This window comes from Gobius niger, assembly GCF_951799975.1.
Source record: "Gobius niger genome assembly, chromosome: 1".
NCBI lineage: Eukaryota > Metazoa > Chordata > Actinopteri > Gobiiformes > Gobiidae > Gobius > Gobius niger.
Genome location: NC_136852.1, coordinates 26,920,965 through 26,941,839, shown reverse-complemented (window position 1 = coordinate 26,941,839; position 20,875 = coordinate 26,920,965). Strand labels below are relative to the sequence as shown.

At 41.4% G+C, this 20,875-nt stretch overlaps 3 protein-coding genes across 3 annotated transcripts; 2 read left to right on the top strand and 1 right to left on the bottom strand.

Moving 5' to 3' along the window:
- Nucleotides 1-1,319: 1,319 nt before the first annotated feature.
- On the bottom strand, nucleotides 1,320-6,945 carry nop53 (NOP53 ribosome biogenesis factor). Its single transcript, XM_079559827.1, has 12 exons — nucleotides 6,694-6,945; nucleotides 5,123-5,196; nucleotides 4,893-4,995; nucleotides 4,610-4,812; nucleotides 4,096-4,151; nucleotides 3,914-4,009; nucleotides 3,734-3,835; nucleotides 3,464-3,637; nucleotides 3,130-3,305; nucleotides 2,384-2,450; nucleotides 1,918-1,994; nucleotides 1,320-1,570 (listed from the first exon to the last, which is right to left on the bottom strand). The coding sequence occupies exons 1-12, from the start codon at nucleotides 6,897-6,899 to the stop codon at nucleotides 1,510-1,512; spliced, it is 1,395 nt and encodes a 464-aa protein (XP_079415953.1). The 5' UTR covers nucleotides 6,900-6,945; the 3' UTR covers nucleotides 1,320-1,509.
- Nucleotides 6,946-7,410: 465 nt separating this feature from the next.
- LOC306965711 (histone H3.3A) lies at nucleotides 7,411-9,894 on the top strand. The gene is made up of 4 exons (XM_079560239.1): nucleotides 7,411-7,558; nucleotides 8,625-8,765; nucleotides 8,846-8,999; nucleotides 9,104-9,894. Exons 2-4 carry the CDS (start codon nucleotides 8,638-8,640, stop codon nucleotides 9,230-9,232), a joined length of 411 nt encoding a protein of 136 aa, XP_079416365.1. The 5' UTR covers nucleotides 7,411-7,558; nucleotides 8,625-8,637; the 3' UTR covers nucleotides 9,233-9,894.
- A 438-nt stretch (nucleotides 9,895-10,332) lies between these two features.
- Nucleotides 10,333-12,176, top strand: LOC306978400 (histone H3.3A). Its single transcript, XM_079576924.1, has 4 exons — nucleotides 10,333-10,444; nucleotides 11,221-11,361; nucleotides 11,442-11,595; nucleotides 11,694-12,176. The coding sequence occupies exons 2-4, from the start codon at nucleotides 11,234-11,236 to the stop codon at nucleotides 11,820-11,822; spliced, it is 411 nt and encodes a 136-aa protein (XP_079433050.1). The 5' UTR covers nucleotides 10,333-10,444; nucleotides 11,221-11,233; the 3' UTR covers nucleotides 11,823-12,176.
- Nucleotides 12,177-20,875: the final 8,699 nt, after the last annotated feature.

The following is a 20,875-nucleotide window of genomic DNA, read 5'->3' as shown; positions in this document are numbered from 1 at the left end:
GTACCATAAAAAAACATAAGAATCAAGAAATACATCTTTTTTTCATGCATCAAAATGAAGATAAGTTGTACTCACAATGTCATGAGTAAGAGTACAGATACTTGGAAAGGTACAATTACTTAAGGCCACACCATGTAGAATTTTACCCAATTAATAAAATTGACATACAGTACAAGCATTTATTTTATGAGAGATATTTCCATCATTGAAAAAAAAAACTCATAAATGTACAAACAAACATTTATGAAGCTCACCTCTCCTAAGATATGACTGTAAACTTTACCGGGAGTGGGTGCGTCTCCAGCTCGTATCCATGGAGATGTGAGTAAAGGTTTTAACAAGTTTGGGTTCTCATCCAAATCCATTCTTTTATATCACACTGCAGTAATAGCATTTTCTGTGTAGAGCTGGTCATTAGGAGCATGTTTTGTTTTGCTGGCAACAGTATAGTCCAGTGTTGTGCAGTGTACCTTTAAGTACATGTACCTGAGTAAATGTAACAGAGTGCTATCCATCTCTGCAAATAAGAACTGTACTGCCTTGGTATTTCCCATGGTTTGATTAAATATCCTGTGAACATAACTGCCACCTCAGGTTTAGTTCGGGTCAAGAGTTCGAAAAGCCGCTCATGTACTAGGAAGTCCGCTGTCCGCCGTCTCTCAGGTGAAAGGCTGATTAACTCACTGGGCGGGCAGCGTGGTCAGGGTGGCGTGGGGGTTGGGGGGTGTCCTGACTGTAAATAAGGCAAAAGATTACATTTTCACTCTGATTAACGTAAGAAGATTGGGTTTGACATGAGGACCAAGCTGAAGTGTGTGTCTGCCTTCACACCAGGGCACACAAGGCAATTACGGTCTTAAGCCAGTGGGGGATAGAATCAATTATCACATGCCAACTTCTACAAACCCATCTGTCCGCTTATAGACCAGGCATTTCATTCATCTACAAACACAGCAGCTGATCAATATAGATATGCAACTTTGGGGATTTCAAGCCTGTACAATTGGACTCCTATATCCATACTAGTCGTGTTTTTTGTTGATTACTAGCATGGAATCATTTATACAAGATAACGCAGATAATCAAAACTCAACTTGTTCACAAAGTATACGGGATAAAGTCAAGTAAACACAATGGGTTTGATAGATTTATATTTAATCTTGGTGTCAGACAGATGTAAGCCTGCTTTGATATAACACTTTAATCTTTACCGTGTGAATCGACTCATCATATTCCTGATCCTATGCCCTAAGAGTGTAACTGGTGACACGGTGACCCTTTTATGGGGGAAAAATGCTGCGAAAACAAAGTATTTCATTCACAATGTTTAATCATTCATCGTATAAACTGAACTTTATTCCAGCGCCATGTTTGCAGTTTATATTAAATTGAAGGCAGTTCGGTCCAAAGGGGTCAAAGAGGTCAAAAAGCCATTGTACATATATACACAGCTTCATGTTGTTACGTTCATGGGTTAAAAGTCCGTCTTCTGTGGTCGGTGGCCGAGGATTAAGTGATCTCTCTGAAAGCTCTCTTCTCTTGATACTTGACTTTAAGCCTCCTCTTGAACCTAAAAACATAAGAACAAAAGATAGTGGGATTAATTAAGCAAATGAAGGTCATATCACTATTTTTGCATTCAGCAGTAACAGGGATTGATAGAAAAAAAGAGAAAAAAGCTTTTATCCACTTTTCTAGATCATCCATCCTTGGGCTCCTATCAACTTTATTATGAATTAATCCTTTATTTAACTGAGAACCATGACAGACAATATGTGAACTTGGTGCCTAAAGCAAACCACTCACTCAAACGGTCAGTCATTTCACCTGTCACTGGCCGCACTGTTTTACTTGATCTGTGGACATCACCCGTAAAGCCCTAGTGACATGTTACATAATAGTGACTGAGGTCCTTACTTGGCTCTTTCCCTTGGTTCAATCAGGTTCCTCTTCTGCAGACTCTTGAAGCGGTCCTTGAGCACGCTGCCCTCTGGCTGCAAAACAATGGAATTACATTAATAAGGATAGGGATATGTCCGGACAAAGCCTCGTCACTTAAATGTTAAGTCAATGCACAATTCCCACCCAAATTATGAGATCACGCTCTTATTACAAAGGCCGGTTTAGGTATTAAGACACAATTGCGGGAGATAAGCTCTTTAAAAAGGAGAATTTGCTCCGGGCAATTAGATAAAGTACAAGTATGATGATTCTTTTGGGGAAAGTGGGTCGCGTTCGTATTAGAAGGGGATGAAGCTTAGAATAAGACAATGCAGACAGCAGAAGATTATACAAACGAAACCCAAACTCATTACAGATACAGAGTGTGTCCTCAAGCTGCAGAAGTCGTAGCAGAGGAGACATTTTTTAAAAAGACATTTACCTTGAGTCGTCGAAGGGAGCCAGCTAACTCGTCGCTCAACTGCACCTCCATGTCCTGTGGTTGAAACCTGCCCGATAAAGAACAATAATATGTATTATTATTATTTATTTACAGGAGACACCATTGTAAATACAGGGGGAAATCTGTGAGTCTTGGCATTTCATAGTTTTAAATGTACAGAAAATGACAGAATAAAATGAGTAGAAATATAGCAACTTCTTAACCCCCACGTGAACTGAGCACATTTTCTCCAGTTTCGCTTTAAACCAAATCTAAAAGCTTCTTGAAAAAAGCAGCTAAAAATAGCGTAAACGAGGATGAAAATCAACAGAAAAGTGACAAAAGTGCAATAAAGTGACAAAAAAGCTACAAAAAACAAATGTGGAAATGCGAAAAAGCGTAAAACAAAAATAGATTCATTAAAGTGATTCATTAAAGCAATTCATTAAAGCAATTAAAGCAAAATGCATTAGTCTTGTATGGCACTTTTCAACACACTTTACAATTTTGTGCCTTATTAATTCACTCCATACTCTGTGATGGTAAGCAACTATGTAGGTAGGTCTTTGCTTTCAAATGAGACATTACACTGGCCAATAGGCTCCAACCAAGAAGCTTTTAGATTTGGGTAAAGCTGACCTGGAGAAAATGCAGGGGGGGAAGAGGTTCATCTATCATGGTACCTCTATCATGGTAAAGTGAATCTAACAATACATTATCTCGTGTCATTTTGTGTGTGCACATACTTGAGTCGCCCGAGTCGTCTTGGCTGTGATTTCTGTTCCTCCTGTTTGGCTTTGCGTTGAATCTGTTTGGACTTGGTTTTTTGGTCCTGTTTGCTGATGGAGGCTTTGATGGTGCGGAGCTGGAAGAACTGCTGCTGTTTCTCCATCTGCTCCCTGCTGGCTAACCGCCGCTGCTCCTGTGGTGGGCGAGAACAGTGATGAAAAAGGTGAAGATGCCGACCTCAACTTATAAACAAATCAGGTATGTCAAAAGAAAAAACAAAATAATTCTTCCAAACATCACAAAAGTACACTTCCACCACACATTGCAAAGAATATGAAGTATGAAATATACCTTGACTTTCTCAGCCCTCTCTCTTTTCCTCTGTCGCTCAGTTTTCTTTTGGGCGACTGAAATGGCTCCGACAGCACCGTCCTCCTCTTCCTCATCAATACCTGACGCAAAGTCTTCATCATTGTCTTCCTCCTCCTCCACAAGGCCCTGAAGGTGCTCCTGAAACACCGTCTCCTGTGGGAAAAAAAACATGAATGTCAAAACCAATATAACTTGATCAGAGAGAAGGAAATAGATTGATTCATTTCATTTTGATGCATTTCAACAAACCTCTGTAGCTCTGTCGTCCTTGTTGTACGCTAGTTGCCGTTCAATTTTATCCTCTTGCTTCTTTTTTACAACTTCTATGTCGTGGGCGTCTTGCAGCAGCGCCTGTACTCGAAAACAAAGAGTGATTGGTTGAGATACGCTGGCTTCCCTATTATCCCAACAAGATTAAAAAGGACGTACCTGATGCGAGAAGAAGTCGGGGTTGTACGATCCTCCAGGAGCTATAACCTCCACAGCAGGAAGGACCGAGGGCTTCTCATTCAACCTCTCAGGACGCTAAAACAAGATGATGAAGCAATGAATCCATACAAACTAATTTTTATTATGATCAGTAGCATAAATAGAATGTTGTAAATAGTCACCTGTACTCGTTTCTTTTTGGTCTGTTGAAGGTACCATGGGTCTGCAGTGTCTTTAACTGGAATCAAATGAAATAAAGAGCATTAAACAGTGACAGAAGCATCTAAGAAAAAAAAAAAAAACAGGACAGAGCCACTTTTGGATCCTCTATACTTGAGAACTCTCTCGAACACACTTTAAATAGATCTGTATCTACTAATTTAGACCAAAAAAAAACCTCAAGGGGCTTTGAAGCATCCACATCAGCTTACTTTGATGCAATTTTAGAACACGAACCTCTTCAAAGCGCGTCAATATCTTGGTCTGTACCCGGTCCCCTTCCCTTATTTTCTAATGCCCAAATCTCCACCTTTCAAAACTTGAATAGAAAGATTTCATATTTGGATACTTATATTTTTTTGATACCAGTAGTACCTAAACCTTTTTTTTTTCAATACCAGACTGGTATGGTTTAACGGTAGCCGGCCCTAGGTATAAATGAAGCCTTTTCTGGCCTGACACAAGAATAGCACTTACTCTCTTGTCCCCATATGTCGTAGTAGTCTCTGTCTGGGTTATTGTTGGCCTCTGTTGCGGCTTTCTTGGTCGTTCTCAGTACGGGACGTCTGTTTAGAAGCAGCTTTTGTTTCCGGGGTACCCCTGCATTGGCGGCCAACTGCTCTGCTCTCTGGGCACTGCGCCGGAGTTTCTTGGCGTTGGGTTGCTGGTATGCTAACACACTGGTACAGGGGGGGGGGGGGGGGGGGGGGGGAATTAGCATTCAACTTAACGACGGCAACATAATAACAGATATACTAACTCTTTTGGTGCAGGGACACGGGAGTCAGGTTGAAGGATTACGTCTATTCTTAGTGGACGAGAAGCTTTGCGTTTCCTTTTCTTTCCTTCTTCTGGCTCTGGTACTTAGACAGAAAAAAAAGAACAAGTTACCAACTTTGATCCAGTCCAAAGATAAAAATACATGGCATTGTACATTAGTATGCATAACCATTGAGATGATAAGTACGAAGTAAAGAATTGTTAGTTTACCTTCTTCAGTTTTCTGAGGTGGTCCAATGTCCACAAAAAACAAACTGTCATCTGGCTTCTCTGCGAGCAGACCACTGTGGAGATGCAGTGTTAAATTTTAGAGTAAATATTATTTCATGAGAGAGACTCTTCCAATTGAATCACTGTATTTCCCAGATATCTTAACCCCGCCTTAACCAACAACATTTTCTCAGTTCGGCTTCACCCACATCTTAAAGAGGGGGTATTATGCTTTTTTCAATCACATAGCACCAGTCGATAGCACACTAGAATGATGACCAAACCTTCTGTTGGTCTGTAAATGCAGTAAATTAGAATAACTGCCTTGTAAAAAATTGCTCTCTCAAAATGGCATTAGAAAATGTCTTGAAATAGGCCTCTGTCTCTTTAAGAACCTCTGACCCTTTCCGACACGCCCCCTCCACGCGCCATCTGTGGCATCAGTGGGGAGGGGGTTCTGCTGAGGAGCAGTGGTTGGTTACTCGGCTGGTGACGAAAGCTTGGAGTCTCCAGGAGGTGGGGGCGTTCCTAGGAGGACTCAGGCAAACCTATCCCTAAAATGGCCGCCATCAGAGTTTTTACAGATTACTTAAAAATACGTGAATGTGCCAAGGCAACACTTCAGGCATGTTTTTAATGAGGGAATGACATAATAACATGATGTAAAGCGATTCTGCATGATAACCCCCCCCCTTTAAAGCTTCTCGACTGAAGCTTACAGCACCTAGTCCAGTGTAATGCATCATTCGAGTTTCATTGAGTTTTGTCCATATTTTTTTTCATTGTGTTGTTGCATTTAGTTTTTTGTCACTCTTTAATTGCGTTTTCCTCCTAGTTCCCATCTTGCTTTTGTCACTATTTTGACACATCTTTCAAAAAGCTTTCAGATTTGGGTAATGCCAAACAGGAGAAAATGCGCTGGGTTCATGTAGGGGTAAAGAGGTTAAAATAATGGCATTATATCCTCAGATCCCAGGACACTGTTCACACAACAGCGTCCTGAGCTCCTCTATGTTCATCTTCACATTCCCGTGATGGAAATACTGGGAGCGCAAGGATGGGATCATCATTGGATAATTTTGCTTTAAGTAACATATTCCGCGAGGGGGAATCGTACCCCGAACCTTCATACTACAAGTCGACAGAGCAACCCCCTGACCTACTGCGAAGCTCAAGACTCCCCCCCTGAACTCAGATGTTCTTGAAGTAACACTTAATCTAGACCCTAATTAGATGGTTATATTAACAAAAGCTAGATTTGGACCATACGTCAAAAAAGTCAGCAAAACCTCGGAGACATTCAAGATTATTCACTCAACTATCTTGCTTTATGATAATTTCATGTGCCTAGTTATTTTACCATGTGCTGGCAGATATACATTAATGTAAGCGGCCCTACCACGTCACGACAAGCCATCGCTTTGGGGCACGTCGTGCCGTAAAGTTACATTTTAATGAAATAAGGGAACTCAGATTTTATCAGAAATACTTTAAATTAGTATGTTGTAACCAAGTGCATGTAATTCTGTTATTATTTTAGTCAGGAGCAGTATATTCCTTCGCTCGCTCACCCGGTGGTCCTCTCCTGGTGCCTGATGTCTTCCAAAAACTCCTCTACATCGGTAATATCGGTGTGTTTGTTCCAATTCTTTTTCTTATTCTTGTTCACTCGTTTCCTCTTGCTGCTGTACAAGTCTGTGGGATTCGTCGTAGGCTTAAAATTTAGAAATCCAGGCTGTGAAGCGGCCACGCGTTTCAGCTTTCTGGCCGCCGCCATCTTGGACCGAAAAGAGAAACACGCTTCTTCCTCTTGAAACTACGCCTTCTGCGTGCGCGCCGCTGGTGACACCTACTGGAGAGACTGCGTAACGTCACAAACAATGCATTCAATGTAAAGAAATTAAATCGTAGGTTTAATCGTACAAAGTCAAGGTTCACAGCAGCTAATATATTTGTGTCAAAAGAACAAATTTGAGGTGCAACAATATCTATGTGTTTTATCAAATGAATTTCATTCACACATAATTATGCTTATTTGCAGCTTATTCAGATCAAATCAAAATGCAACAAAAATGTAATGCAGGGACGCTGCGTCGTGCACTGTGACATGTTTTGACTTTGCATTAGAACATGAGTGGTGAGGCTGATCTTTCACTGTTTACATAAATCTAAACTGAAGAATCTCGATAACACTGAAAACAGTGCGAAATTGCTGAGATGCTTTGCACATTATGTGAACTGATAAAGTAGTTTATCTAGTTTCTGCATGAGCGTAGTGTGTTGGACCAATGCATCATGGGAAACGTGTCTCCCTTCTTATGTTCTTTTTTTTCTTTCCTTTTTCCCCTCCCTTCGTTTTAAAGCGAGAACAACGCTCAAGATACCCGAGAATAAATTGCGATTTTGTCCAATTTCACTTCTTTAAAATTGTCTAAGGTAAGTAGCAACACTTTGATAAAACTTCACTTAACCAAATGGTGAAAAGTAGGTGCGTGGATGGTTTGTGTTTAAAGTGTATTTTTGGAGTAAAAGAAAACGCAGAACGAGCTGTTAAAAGCGGCGCACTGAGAGCTAGGGACTGAAAAGCGCTTTAGGTATGTTCACATTTGAATCGAAATTGTGCCTATAGCGAAAGGTCATCTGACAAAACAATATCAATCAAGTGGTCCCTTAACATGTCTAGTGTCATCATCAAAAAGTAGTTCCAGTTTTGATGAAGTAGTTTTTCTAATCTTCGGTCGTTTTTATGATAAGTTCCTCGCTTTGCTGTGGCAGTTTTTTCCTTCCCGTTTACATTCTCCATCCAGCAGCCAGCCATCATGTTAATGCGCAATGGTTTATCTGAGCGGGACAGTCGGGCCGGGCGGTGTCGGCTGTTTTCCTTCAATATAGCTCATTCTGCATCGAAAAGGTAGATTTAAGCACCGCCTGGCTGGACCTGTTGGTGAAACGAGCATACCCAGGCATGTTGCGCAGAGGGCGGGTCTGGCTGTGCAAGTATCGGGCCGCGATTGGTGCTTGTGCCCGCAGCCTCCCGCCTCTCGAGCCATGTACGGAATATAATTGGACCAAAACTGACGGGTCTTTGTAGCGACTGGGAGGATCACAGTAGTTATTACATAAGTTGCATTCGACCCTGTTATTGTATAGGCTTTCATCATCATTTATTCTGATCTTTGAGTAATGTTTATTTATTTTTTTGTTAGTTAGTTTGTGTCTCAATTATACATAAAAAGTGTTTTATTGAAGATGATAATTGTATTTATGAATTAAAAAAGGAAAGATGCACCACAGGAATATTTAGGCATCAACTTCAACTGAGTCTATTGAATGTTGGACGTTTTGCTTCTATATATTCAGAATGAGCTTCTGAAGATAAAAACAAACATCATCAATCAGTCCAGTTGACAATATTTGAAGCTTCACAATGACATTTACGACAATTTAAATAGTATTTAGCGCATGATGAAATATTTAAAAGCTCTCTTTTTTACTCATGCAGGTGAGTTGTTGCGATGGCCCGTACTAAGCAGACAGCCCGTAAGTCTACTGGAGGTAAAGCTCCACGTAAACAGTTGGCCACAAAAGCAGCTCGTAAGAGCGCTCCCTCCACTGGAGGAGTCAAGAAACCCCATCGCTACAGGTGAGACTTACACCATTCAAAATAAAATAGTTTGTGGCCGAAAATATACCCGACTCACTGTCCCTCTCCTCCATCTCCAGGCCTGGTACTGTGGCTCTGCGTGAGATCCGTCGTTATCAGAAATCCACTGAGCTCCTCATCAGGAAGCTGCCATTCCAGCGTCTGGTCAGAGAAATCGCCCAGGACTTCAAGACCGACCTGCGCTTCCAGAGTGCTGCCATTGGGGCTCTGCAGGTCAGTCATACAGTCATATAGTCTGAGTAGATAGGAAGTATTTACATGTTCATATTTTTGTCAAAGTTGAATAGTGTGTAATACTAATGATGTTGTTCTTGTAGGAGGCCAGTGAGGCCTACCTGGTGGGTCTGTTTGAGGACACCAACCTGTGTGCGATCCACGCCAAGCGTGTGACCATCATGCCCAAAGACATCCAGCTGGCCCGTCGTATTCGCGGAGAGAGGGCTTAAAAGTGTATTGTTTGCTTTACATTGTGCTGTTCTTTCAACCTTCACTTCTGAGTAGTTTGGTTTAGGGTCATATATATATCCTATGATTGTGAAAACGGTTAAATGTGTGATCATGTATTTTTGGTGCTACAAGTTTTGTTTATCTTTTGATTGCAATATAAATCAGGTCTCTTGTCATTAAAAACTAGCTCACATGAACTTTATTTCTTAGGCTTTTGGGAGATTTTGTAGTTTGTTCCACCATGTAATTAGCAACAAAAGTGAAAATAACATTAGGATACAATTTTGCAGACACACACTGATTGTCTTTTGATGTAGAAGTAACTATTCATTTTGATTGTTAGAATTGAGGCGTATTTCTACTATTCAATATATATATATTTGAAAAAAGAAAAAAAAACAAGTTTGATCCTGGTCTAAACATCTAAACATGTCATTGTTCTCTGGTGACACTGCATGATTTGGCAGCGGCGTATATGTAGCAGATTTATGTGGATTGTATTTTAATTTTCAACGTCACTGTCAAAGTGACTTTACTTTATGTTTTACTCTCAGGTTATAGAACCTCTTCTTTCTACAGTGTTTTGATTTGTTATTTTAAAGTTAAATATTTGTACTCTGAAATTCATACCAACATAATAAAAATGTAATAAACAACAACACACGCCTTTTTATTGATCTATTGTTGCCACTTTTTATAGGTTAGTAGGATAGAGCTTAGTAGGAGTAATAATCACACTGAAGATGAAATTTGACCGTGTCAGCATACAATTATGTTGATAATACAATTAAATGTCATTTTAAAAAAGCCTAAAAACTACTGGTTTACTAATTAGCCACCTTTATTAAAATGCAAAATACTGAATATTAGGCAGCTATTGTTATTTGTATTTTTATTGGTTTTCCTTCTTTTTTTTTTAGCTCAAGAGAATAAAACAACTTTTTTGGTTTTCGATTTTATTATGTCTGCATAATTTCAAACAAAACTGCAGCAATACAAAGTTCTGCCAAATAAAGCGAAACAAACAACAAAGTCGCATCTGAGCAAAACCAAACATAAAATTCTAGCATTTGTTATGGCTACTGTTGCTTTGTGGAACACATGATTGACGCGGCCGCCATTTTGCTGGACGTTGCTTTCTTTTCCATTGTGGATAAAATACAGACAAGCGAAAACCTTCTCCCGACTTCAACCTACTTTTCCTCGCTAAGGTAAGCTTTCCAGAGCCTCTTACCGTCAAGTCAATGTAACTTTTTGTACTTTTATAAATATGTTGTATTTTAATGAAACATGGGCAGTAAATTAAGTGTTTTTTGAGTGAGAAAATAGCTGATACGAACGAACGCTGAAAACAGATCGTTTTCAGGCACCGTTGAGATAAGTAGGAACGCTGTTTCGAAAAATGCGCCTGTTCACTTCGGTCCTACGCGGCCATTAGGAGACCTACAGATCTCCTGGTTACATCTATTTGTTCTCTGAAGTGTTATCTTTGTCGTGTGTGCATTTGTCGAAACGCTGGAGTTGTAAAAACGTGTGAAATTTAAATAGTTTTGAAGCAAGCCCTGTGCTTCTCACTCTGATTATCTCACACGCACATCATTCGTTCGCCATCGTCACAGCGGTGGGCGGGACTAGCGCTAGCTGCGATGATTGACAGCACCTTCTGAGAGCTGATTGGCTTACGGACTTTGTTTATTAAAACCAGAGTGTATGAGCCAATCACATTCATCTTACTACTACTCATCTTGAATATTTTGATGCGCAATGTTTTTTTGTTTTTTTTTGTTCCTGTTTGTAAGTTGAAAGCAGCCACGGGACCCATATGCCCGTCAGGATACCGGCCAAACTCTAATACGCTTTCATATTGTGTGCTTTCATATTGTGTGACCACTTTAGTGTGAAAGTTGAATTCAACAATTTTTTTTTGTCATGAATATATCTGGCTTATTTATTTCTGAGTAATGATAAACACTTTATGTCCACGCAGGTGAGTTGTTGCGATGGCCCGTACTAAGCAGACAGCCCGTAAGTCTACTGGAGGTAAAGCTCCACGTAAACAGTTGGCCACAAAAGCAGCTCGCAAGAGCGCTCCCTCCACTGGAGGAGTCAAGAAACCCCATCGCTACAGGTGAGACTTACACCATTCAAAATAAAATAGTTTGTGGCCGAAAATATACCCGACTCACTGTCCCTCTCCTCCATCTCCAGGCCTGGTACTGTGGCTCTGCGTGAGATCCGTCGTTATCAGAAATCCACTGAGCTCCTCATCAGGAAGCTGCCATTCCAGCGTCTGGTCAGAGAAATCGCCCAGGACTTCAAGACCGACCTGCGCTTCCAGAGTGCTGCCATTGGGGCTCTGCAGGTCAGTCATATCAAAGTCTTTGTAGTTAGTATTTATTTACATGTTTTTATAGTCAAAGTTAAATAATGTGTAATACTAATGTTGTTCTTGTACTGTAGGAGGCCAGTGAGGCCTACCTGGTGGGTCTGTTTGAGGACACCAACCTGTGTGCGATCCACGCCAAGCGTGTGACCATCATGCCCAAAGACATTCAGCTGGCCCGTCGTATTCGTGGAGAGAGGGCTTAATGTTTCTTCCTTTTCTGCCCACTCACCCTCACTGGTCCGGCCCCTTCCTGTTTCAGCGAGTCCTTGTTTTAGTGTATTTAAAAGACAAAAGATGAATAAAACTAATGTGTGAGAACATCTAAGTCATCTGTTGGTCCCTGATGTTTGGAGAGGGTGTTTTTCTTAACTCTTATTCTCTTGCCATCTTTTATTTTTCTTATCGAACAAAAGTCATGGCGGATTTGGAGTCAGAACTGTTTTAAAATGTAAAAAAAAAAAAAAAAAAAATCATCTTGTTTTTGAATGTTTTCAAATTATAGTGATATTTCTATCTGACCATTTCTCAGGTTGACTCGCATTAAGTATTTTTTGTTCTTTTTTTTTTGCTCAATTTGACAATATTTGATGATATGTGTAATATTTGGGATTTTCTGGGGGAAAATAAAATAAAAGGTGTAAACATTTCTGTGTCTCTTCCTTAGTTTGGCCAAAAGCTTACTGACAGAATGCAAAATATGATCTCATGGAAAATAAGGCTAACTGCTTGAATTAGCCAAGTATAGATAATGCTATGTGCTGTGCACAACTGAAATGCAGTACAAACCCATCATGAAAGAGATGAAGCCACTAGATGGCAGCAGAACATCAGTGAAGCCCAACATGATTCATTGCTCTTTTTATTTTTTGCTCACTGACAGATCTAAGTTCAGAAGTAAAGTCACTTATATTTTTTACAAATGATTTAGCCTAATCTGTTCTGCTAAAGTAAAGTGTGTTTACCATCTACTGTCTAGAACGTCTACATAGAAAAAAGGATCGATCAATACACTAAGTATGATCCAATTTGACCAAAATGTTGGTGTGTGTTTATCTGCTTACTCCTTGTTTAAAGTACATTTCCATTACATTCAAATATAACCCCTTTGATTGAAGTCAAACAATAGAGTGAAACCGCGACTTTAATCCTGTTGTTTTGAAAGGGCTTTTGCCATACATCCATATTTAAAACATACCACACGTCGGCGGATTCGCCTTTGACTTTTTCATACTGCTAAGCATAAAAAGGTCCTATTTGGAGCATCTCTATGTCAGTAATTAATTCAAACATGGAGCAGCAAATGTACGTTTTGCTGTGGTGACTTAGCCTATGCAACTTCACGTTTAGGGTATTTAGGTTAGCATTGTTTATACTTAGTCAACATTTTTAACTTTTGGGCCAACCCTGCAAGACTCTATGGGATTAAAATAAAAAATAGCCACATTTGGCCCCCGAACCATAATGTGGACTCTTCTGATTTGGTAGGGCTATTGTAAAACCGAAATTAACTTGTTTGTGCACTGCCACACCAGGTGTGGCCTAGTGCAGGAAGGGTCTCTCTATAAATTCCTAAACTTATACAGAACATACATTACCAAAAAAAATACTTGGCTTTCCTATCTTTCGATAATCTCAATAACACGAATTGAGATATTTGAAACTACGACTAAATATCAGGGGCCAAGTGTGTATAAGATATGTAAGACATGGACAAACTGCCTATAAACTGAGAACATCTTTTTTTCTCTCTCTCTCATGTCGGTGCGTATGTCCGTACTGCCTCATGTAGAAATCATTTCATGAGAATTGTTACTTATCTGTCCATCTATACCTATAAAAGTTCATAGTGGTTTGTGTCTTGGAATACCTTTTGAAATCGGCCTACCTACATTTGACTATATGTGTACTATGTTTGCTAATGTATCTCTTCTTTACTTTAACTGAAGTCTGCACGGTGGCGGTGTGTTCTCCATCTGTGCCCGAGGGATTATAGCCGATCTGTCTGTCTGCTGTGCAAAGTGCTGACCACAGACCTGCTCCAGATTAACACAGCACCACAGCGCGGGAACAGGCTGGTGGTGCATCATGGGTAAGAGGTAAAGAGTGAATACTGATAAAGAGAAATATGAATAACTTTGGCTGTGTACTTGGTGTGCCAGTTTTGCCAAGTATAGTTTTGCCTAAAGCCTTACTTACACTATCTCATGAGCTCCGGTTTAGCCTGCAAAGTTAGGAAGACACAGAAAAGTTCAGGTCACAAACTGTAATTCCAAGATATATGTGCTTAATCTTCCTTACAGTCAAAGCTTGAATTTATTCATTTAAAATGTAATTTCTAAACTGATTTAACATTCCATAACCTAATCTTTTCTACATCAGCTATATTTTTTTGTAAATAGGTAGCCTAGTATTGAGCCCCTATAAACATGTTTGACTTGAACCAAGAAATGGGTCCATATTAGTCCAGTGCTCAGGTCTCTGCACTGGCTCTCATAGGATACGCTTGAAAATAACTCTGTGTGTGCCTGGTGTCTCTTCGTGGTCTAGCACCAAAGCATTTCTCTGACATGTTAGTTGTCACTGCTGTACTAGCGAAGCAGAGTATAACCAAAGGGCCCACACTGATATACCTGTGTGAAAAAAACACAGAGGGGGATCATTCTGGACTTGCCAGGCTTACATGTTAGAGCCGAATGTCAATCTCTGAGAAGTGTCTACTGCTGGTCCCAGGTCGGGGGTCCGGTCAGGGGGCAGTCGACAGCAGGGTCATGCTGTATACTAAGGGTGGGCTCAGATTAATGTCGTACAGTGCAGTTTATGAAGGAAGTGAGGGATGGGGGGAGGAAGCAGGACAGATGTACAGCAGGGAGGGGGGCATACCTATGTGGGGGAAGGGTACATCACTGAAATGACAAGTTCATCAAACAAATCAACATTGTATCCATAAAGTTAATGAAAGCAGGGTCATTGTAGGAATTATTAAAGCCACACTGCGGAACATCCCAGGTGTATATATATACTGTATGTATGTGTAGTGTCACAACAAACAGCTGGTAGGACTCAAAACCTAAACAAACATGTCAGCAATGGCAGTCATGTTCCGGTCAGCAGCTAACGTTTGCAGTCTTTCATAATAACGTTATATTTAAGTAGTTTATTCATGAAAGATATGCAACACGGGACTAAAACAGCCGTTTACATTCATTCATGTTGTGTTTAGTTCAAAGACCTGACGCTGCCGGCTGTTCTCCGACTCTCGACATGCATTATGGTCGATTTATTTATTAGTTTTACACATAATAGCAACCAATCCATCATAACAATAAGGTATGATAATACAAGTATAATAATATACATACACCTCTGCCTATTAATATACAAAATCAATACATTTACAGTCTAGAGTAAAAAATAATATTTAAAAAATGAAGAAAAGCAAAGATGTGTTATTGAAATTAGAAAATTAAAATACCATAGAAAAAAATAAACAACTTTCAATCAAAGAAACTCTGAATTTTTAAAAAACATTTTATGCTATCCGTAAGATGGAAACATTGACATGACACAATTTACAGCCTCTGTATCTCAAAAATAAATTGTGCTCCAGATGTAACCGGTTTCGGCAAATGTAAATCTTCAATGATGGACCTCAGTGGTAGTTTGAAAGTAAAAACTAGAGTGCTCTGCTATGACAATTTGATTACACTGAATTATGTGCACACACATTTGATAAACATTTAAACAATACATATTTAGACTTTTAAGCATGACAAATGAATTTGCAGGTGGTGTTCGCTTCGTAGAGTGGGTTGCAGCTCTAACAAAGCTCTTTTGCAGAGAGTAACATTTTCTTTAAGGCAGATGGAAAAGTGCTCGCCCACACTATACATTACAATATGACACGGAGTAGATTAGTTCACCTGATGACTTACCTTTCTGATGACACCAAGTGATTCGTTTACTTTTCCACTTACCCAGTCATGGGCTTCCCAACTCAAATTCAAATTTAGTCCAGTGGCTCCCAAAGTTTGGGTCGCGAGGCCTTGGGTGGGAGTCCCCAGATGATTTCAGAATGATATGAAAAGAAAAATGCTACTGCTTTTAGCATATTTTTGAGTGTAAAACAGCATATCATTTGTGAAACCCATTCAAACATCCAAAATACACTGTTTAATGTACATACTAACTGGAATAACTGGATTTTTCTTCCTTAAAGCAGAGTAAGAAGCAATAACCTTCTGCAATGTGGCTCCTGATCTAGTCTAGGGGCCATCGCTGCTCATGTCTTTTCAGAATGCATTGTGGGAAATTGTGCGTGCACTACCTTTTTCTCTCTGGACCCATATTTAGTTCACTATAGAGGGAAAAGTGTGGACATTTGGACACAGCCCATGCTATTTTTGCAGTGGGTCCTAATCTAAAAGTAAAGCTGTCGCATCTCCATGGAGACGAGTTGGGGATGTCACTCTCCCGGCAAAGCTACGAACAAGCCCCGTTCACCAAAGACACATGCTCGTTTTACAGGTATTTTTCATTGATAACATCTACTGCGCTTCTATTGTATCAAAATGATTGGGTGAAATGCCACACACTAATGGATAAGGCTTGTGGCAAACATGTTGACTTGTTGTTCCAGCGCTCGATCTCCGTGTGTTTGTGTGTTTTTGACGTTCCGTGACTTAATGGCGCACCCCTTGACCCCGTCCGTGCGTCAGCCCTGTGATTGGTCCACGGCCCCAGCATCGAGGATTAGGCCCTGTTTCCCCCACTTTATGGAGCTCTCCTTTTTTACACCGCATCACATGGTCCCTTACATCACGGGATTGAGGTCAGACCTGGATTAGGGCGTGCAACCACCAGCAGCGGCAAATAAGCAGACAGAGAAAAAAAGAGAGAGAGAGAGCGGAGTGGAAAAGTGTTTGCGGGCAGCAGATGAGGAGGAAAGATGGAGTGAGGGAGAAAGAGAGAGACAAAGGAAGTGGAGGACAGGATGAGATGCGTCAAAGGTTTACACTAAAAGGGGATTGAACAACAGAAAGGCCCCGGTGTTAACGTGTACGCTCTAAATGCACTAAAGTGTGCTCTCAAACAGGAGCTCTAAAAGAAAATCGCCCATTTGAGAGACTTTCCAGACGAACAAAGCCGGACATCTGTTTTTGTAATAAGACGACCACAACAGGAAAACATTTCAACTTTATCCATAATGGGGTTTTTTCGATTCGATGAGCCTTGATGAGGAGAGCACCACAGCCGGTCATTACCTTCCTTGTTTCAATAAAAGAGGTTTGAGAATCTGAAGGCCAGGTCCAGAGGAGGGGACGTAGCCAGGCCACTGTTGCCGGGACAAGTTCCTTGCTGTAAATCATGTGCTGTCCCGTAAAAAGACTTTCAACTCAACTTCCCCAAGGAGATAAACCAGAGAAAAAGATGCAGGTTTTTATCAACTAGGTACCACTAAAGAAAAGCACTGTATAGAGGGGTAGCTAAGATAAAAATGATAATGACACGAAGTTGGCCTATGTATGGCTTTAACCTCTCAAAAGAGCAACAAAAATGTGCCGGAGAAGCAACAATAACACAATAAAAAAGCAACAAAAGCACAAATAAAATGCGACAAGAAAAACCCAGAGAAAAACGTGACATATGCAGCGACAACACAACAAAAAAGTCACTATCAGTTTTGTAGGTCTTAGCTTTCAAATGAGGCGTTACACTGGCCTATAGGCTGTAAACTTCAGTCGAGAAGCTAAGTAAGAGGGTAAGTCTATAGCAACACACCAGATTGATTTGGACATATTAGATTGATAAGAGTGGGCGTCCTCAAGGTGGTATGGTTGGTGAATTGAAGACAAAACCTTTAAAAATGGGGCCTAGTAATAACTGTTTTCTGTGGCCGGAGCTGGGATGAGACCAGCGCTCTACCACCTGAGCCACTGATGCCCCGTCCAGTTCTAATCAATCTTATGTGTTGGTCTTATTTTCCTGTTTATGAATGGCAAGGTTCAATTAACGATACAGTCTCCCATCATGTTTCTGAGGTCTGTCTGTGGCAAAAACATGAACCGTAACCAATTCGGCATCTTTAATCCTGACGCTGGTCAAAACCTCCAACCGCCCTGAGAAAGATGGGCATAAAAGTGAGAGAGATAAGAGGAGAGTGACAGTACGGACAGGAGGAGGAAGACGGAGACGTAAGCTGGTCTAATTCACTTAGCGTAGCGCTGAGAGAGCAGGACGCTAAGAGGATTGGGGACATACTCTAAATTAGATCAACAAGAATAACAAACCGAGAGGTGAGGTTCGGGGACAGGGGGCGCCCAAGGGGGCTGGCACCGAGACAAGACAAGGCAGAGCGGGTGAAGGAGGCAGGAAGGTCGGTGACTGACTGGACCAGGCAAGACACCAGACCGGCCTCGCGCAACTGTCAGGCAAAACTGTGCGACCACGTGTAGCATGTAACTCCAGGGTCGTCGACTGGAGCAAGCTCTAAGACCAGAGGAACGCTTCCATTGAAATGAATAGAAAAAGTTGGGAGGGGGCCCATGCGAATACGAAAACTTTATTGTCCTTGGTGGACAATGGAAGTTTGTCTTTGGTATCATCTTAAAACACATCAACATCCGGCATCAAAAACATGGTATATCAAGTGCCACTACATTTCTTGTATAACCCCTTCCAAAGTCATTTGTAAAAAGGCAAAGTACGCCTAATCATGCCACAAGAAAAAACAGCTTCTCTAACAAATTTAATGTGGCACAAATTGTTTTTTCTTTGCTGATATCTTGTCCTGATGGCGCAGCGGTTAGAGCTTGTGCTAGAATTTCCTGGGTTCAATCCCTGGCCAGAGGGGAGTTTCTGTGTGGAGTTTGCGTGTTCTCCCAGTGCCAGCGTAGGTTCCCGCCAGGTACTCCCCTACCACTCAAAACACGTACAATAGAATGAATGAGTGATTAGTGGTGGTCAGAGGGCCGATGGCGCAGATTGTCAGTCTGTCAGTCTTACCCCAATGGGCAGCTGTGGCGACGATAGATTACAACCACTGAGTATGGTGCTGGAATAATGACTTCAGTGCAATACAAGTGCAAGCCTTTATTAGTTCAAACTCATTGTGAGAAGAGTCACCAAGAGCCCCTCGTACAGACTGCTTAAAGATCTCGGTGGCTTCCCAGTGATCTATGAGCTCATATTCACAAACCTCTGGAGTTTACTCATGAAACCTTCTTGCCCCAGGGTCCCTCAAGTCTGTTGACGGCCCTTCTGAAACAGTGACAGTATCACATAATCTCCATCCATCCATCCATTTTCTTCCGCTTTATCCGGGGCCGGGTCGCGGGGGCAGCAGTCTCAGCAGAGATGCCCAAACTTCCCGATCCACACACACCTCCTCCAGCTGTTCTGGGGGGACCCCGAGGCGACACCAGGCCAGCTCGGACACATAGTCCCACCACCGTGTCCTGGGTCTTCCACGAGGCCTTGTCCCACTAGGACATGCCTGGAACACCTCCCGCGGTAATAATCTGAATTATTAAATTACAGTTTATAATTGTATCCCAAGGTTATGCAAACATCTTGTCTCTGTAGTTTTTCAGTTCAGGAGTACAAAATGGGGAAGAATATATGATTTGTAGAAACGAACTAGCAAGTCTATGTCACGCACAAAGACCGACATCCTTCGGAGCAAAAAGATCTGCTTTGACACTCGGCGGCGCACATGTTCAACCTGTTTGTCATGTTTTAGATTATCGTTGATCCATACTCTACGGTGCTTATGTGATTTAGTCCTCACATAATACGTAGCGTTTGCAGCTCTTGGATATTTTTGTATTGTCTCTAAGCTTTAGCTTGTAGGGTCCAAAATGTTGACCCCTAAACCTTACTGAATATGACAAAATGTGACGTGCTGGGAAGATTCTAGCATGATTTCTGCAAGCTACACATTTTAAAAGTGCACACAGTAGTTCTTTTTATTTATCCCCTTGACATTTTTGTCTCGCAATCAGTGCCCCCTCACAGAATATAGTATACCAGCAGCAAAGCTAAAATTTCCGCTTCTGTATTTGGGAATGGGCCAATACCATAATCCCAACTAAAGTGTTTGAGTCCCTGTACATATGATTAATCTGCAGCTCTGGAGTCTGACTTTTACTATTAGTGATATTAACTAGGTGTTAAGTTGTAATCTGTGTAAAGCCCTTAGGAGAAGTGTGTGCTGAGGTGGACAGAGGCGGACTGTGGGCCTGATCCTGTTACTACAATACAGGCCATGGCATCCCGTAGACTTACACCGCTCTGAGCATTTACATGTGATTACCAACCTGACAATAGATATGAACCGTCATTTGATCACAGCCATTTGCGGAGCTGATAAAGTAGGGTTTAAAACCGCATGGGAGGATTTGTGTGAGGTATAACCATTGACGGTAATGGGTGTAACGTACGACCAACCACGGGAGGTCATTGATCGTTCATTCAGATCAATGAAAACAAATCACAAATAACGAAATTGAGATATTACTAAATTGATATACAGTTGTGTAATGATCTAAACAGGTCAGGAAGTGCTGGTTTGCTAATACCAGTAACTCAGGAGCTGTATTCTAAAACAAGCAGCAACCTCCCTCTCTAATGGTACAGCTGCGGTTTTTTTGCCTTTTTCTGAGATGTGCATTTGTAGTTTCTGTGATCCACATTGTTTTACTGGATGTTTTTGTACGTCATTGCTGTGTTTGTGTGAGGTTCGGTGGATTGTTTTACTGCAGAGAGTTCAAAATGGTCCTGAAGCTGCTAAAGACATTTGAGACTAACAAGAGCCCCCCACACCTGCAGCACAGTGGAGGAGTCACAAGAGGAGCTACAGGAAACAAATAGGGACAAATGAGGAGGTATCCGGGCAACACTCACAGCAAGCCACACATGCCTTCTATCCCGACGAGTGTTCCGGCGAATGGACGTTCACTGGAGAACAAAGCAGATTAACTGCAAAGCTCTTCCCAGAAGATGGTGAAAGACAGCTGTGGAGCGGAGGGAGCTGCGCAGGAGGAAGAGGAAAGAGAGGAGCTGACCAGTGCAGGACACCACCCTCTGAAACAGGTACAAACCCAGGAGGTGGTGCACCGTTTCAGAGGAGCACAGGAGACTGCTACGGTTTCTCCGACCTCCAAAAACATGCTGCTCACAGGTGGCCCACAGGGGCGACGCGGCTCAGTCGTGGTGGCTCAGGACTGACACCTTAACACAATTTCGTTGTACGGTTGTA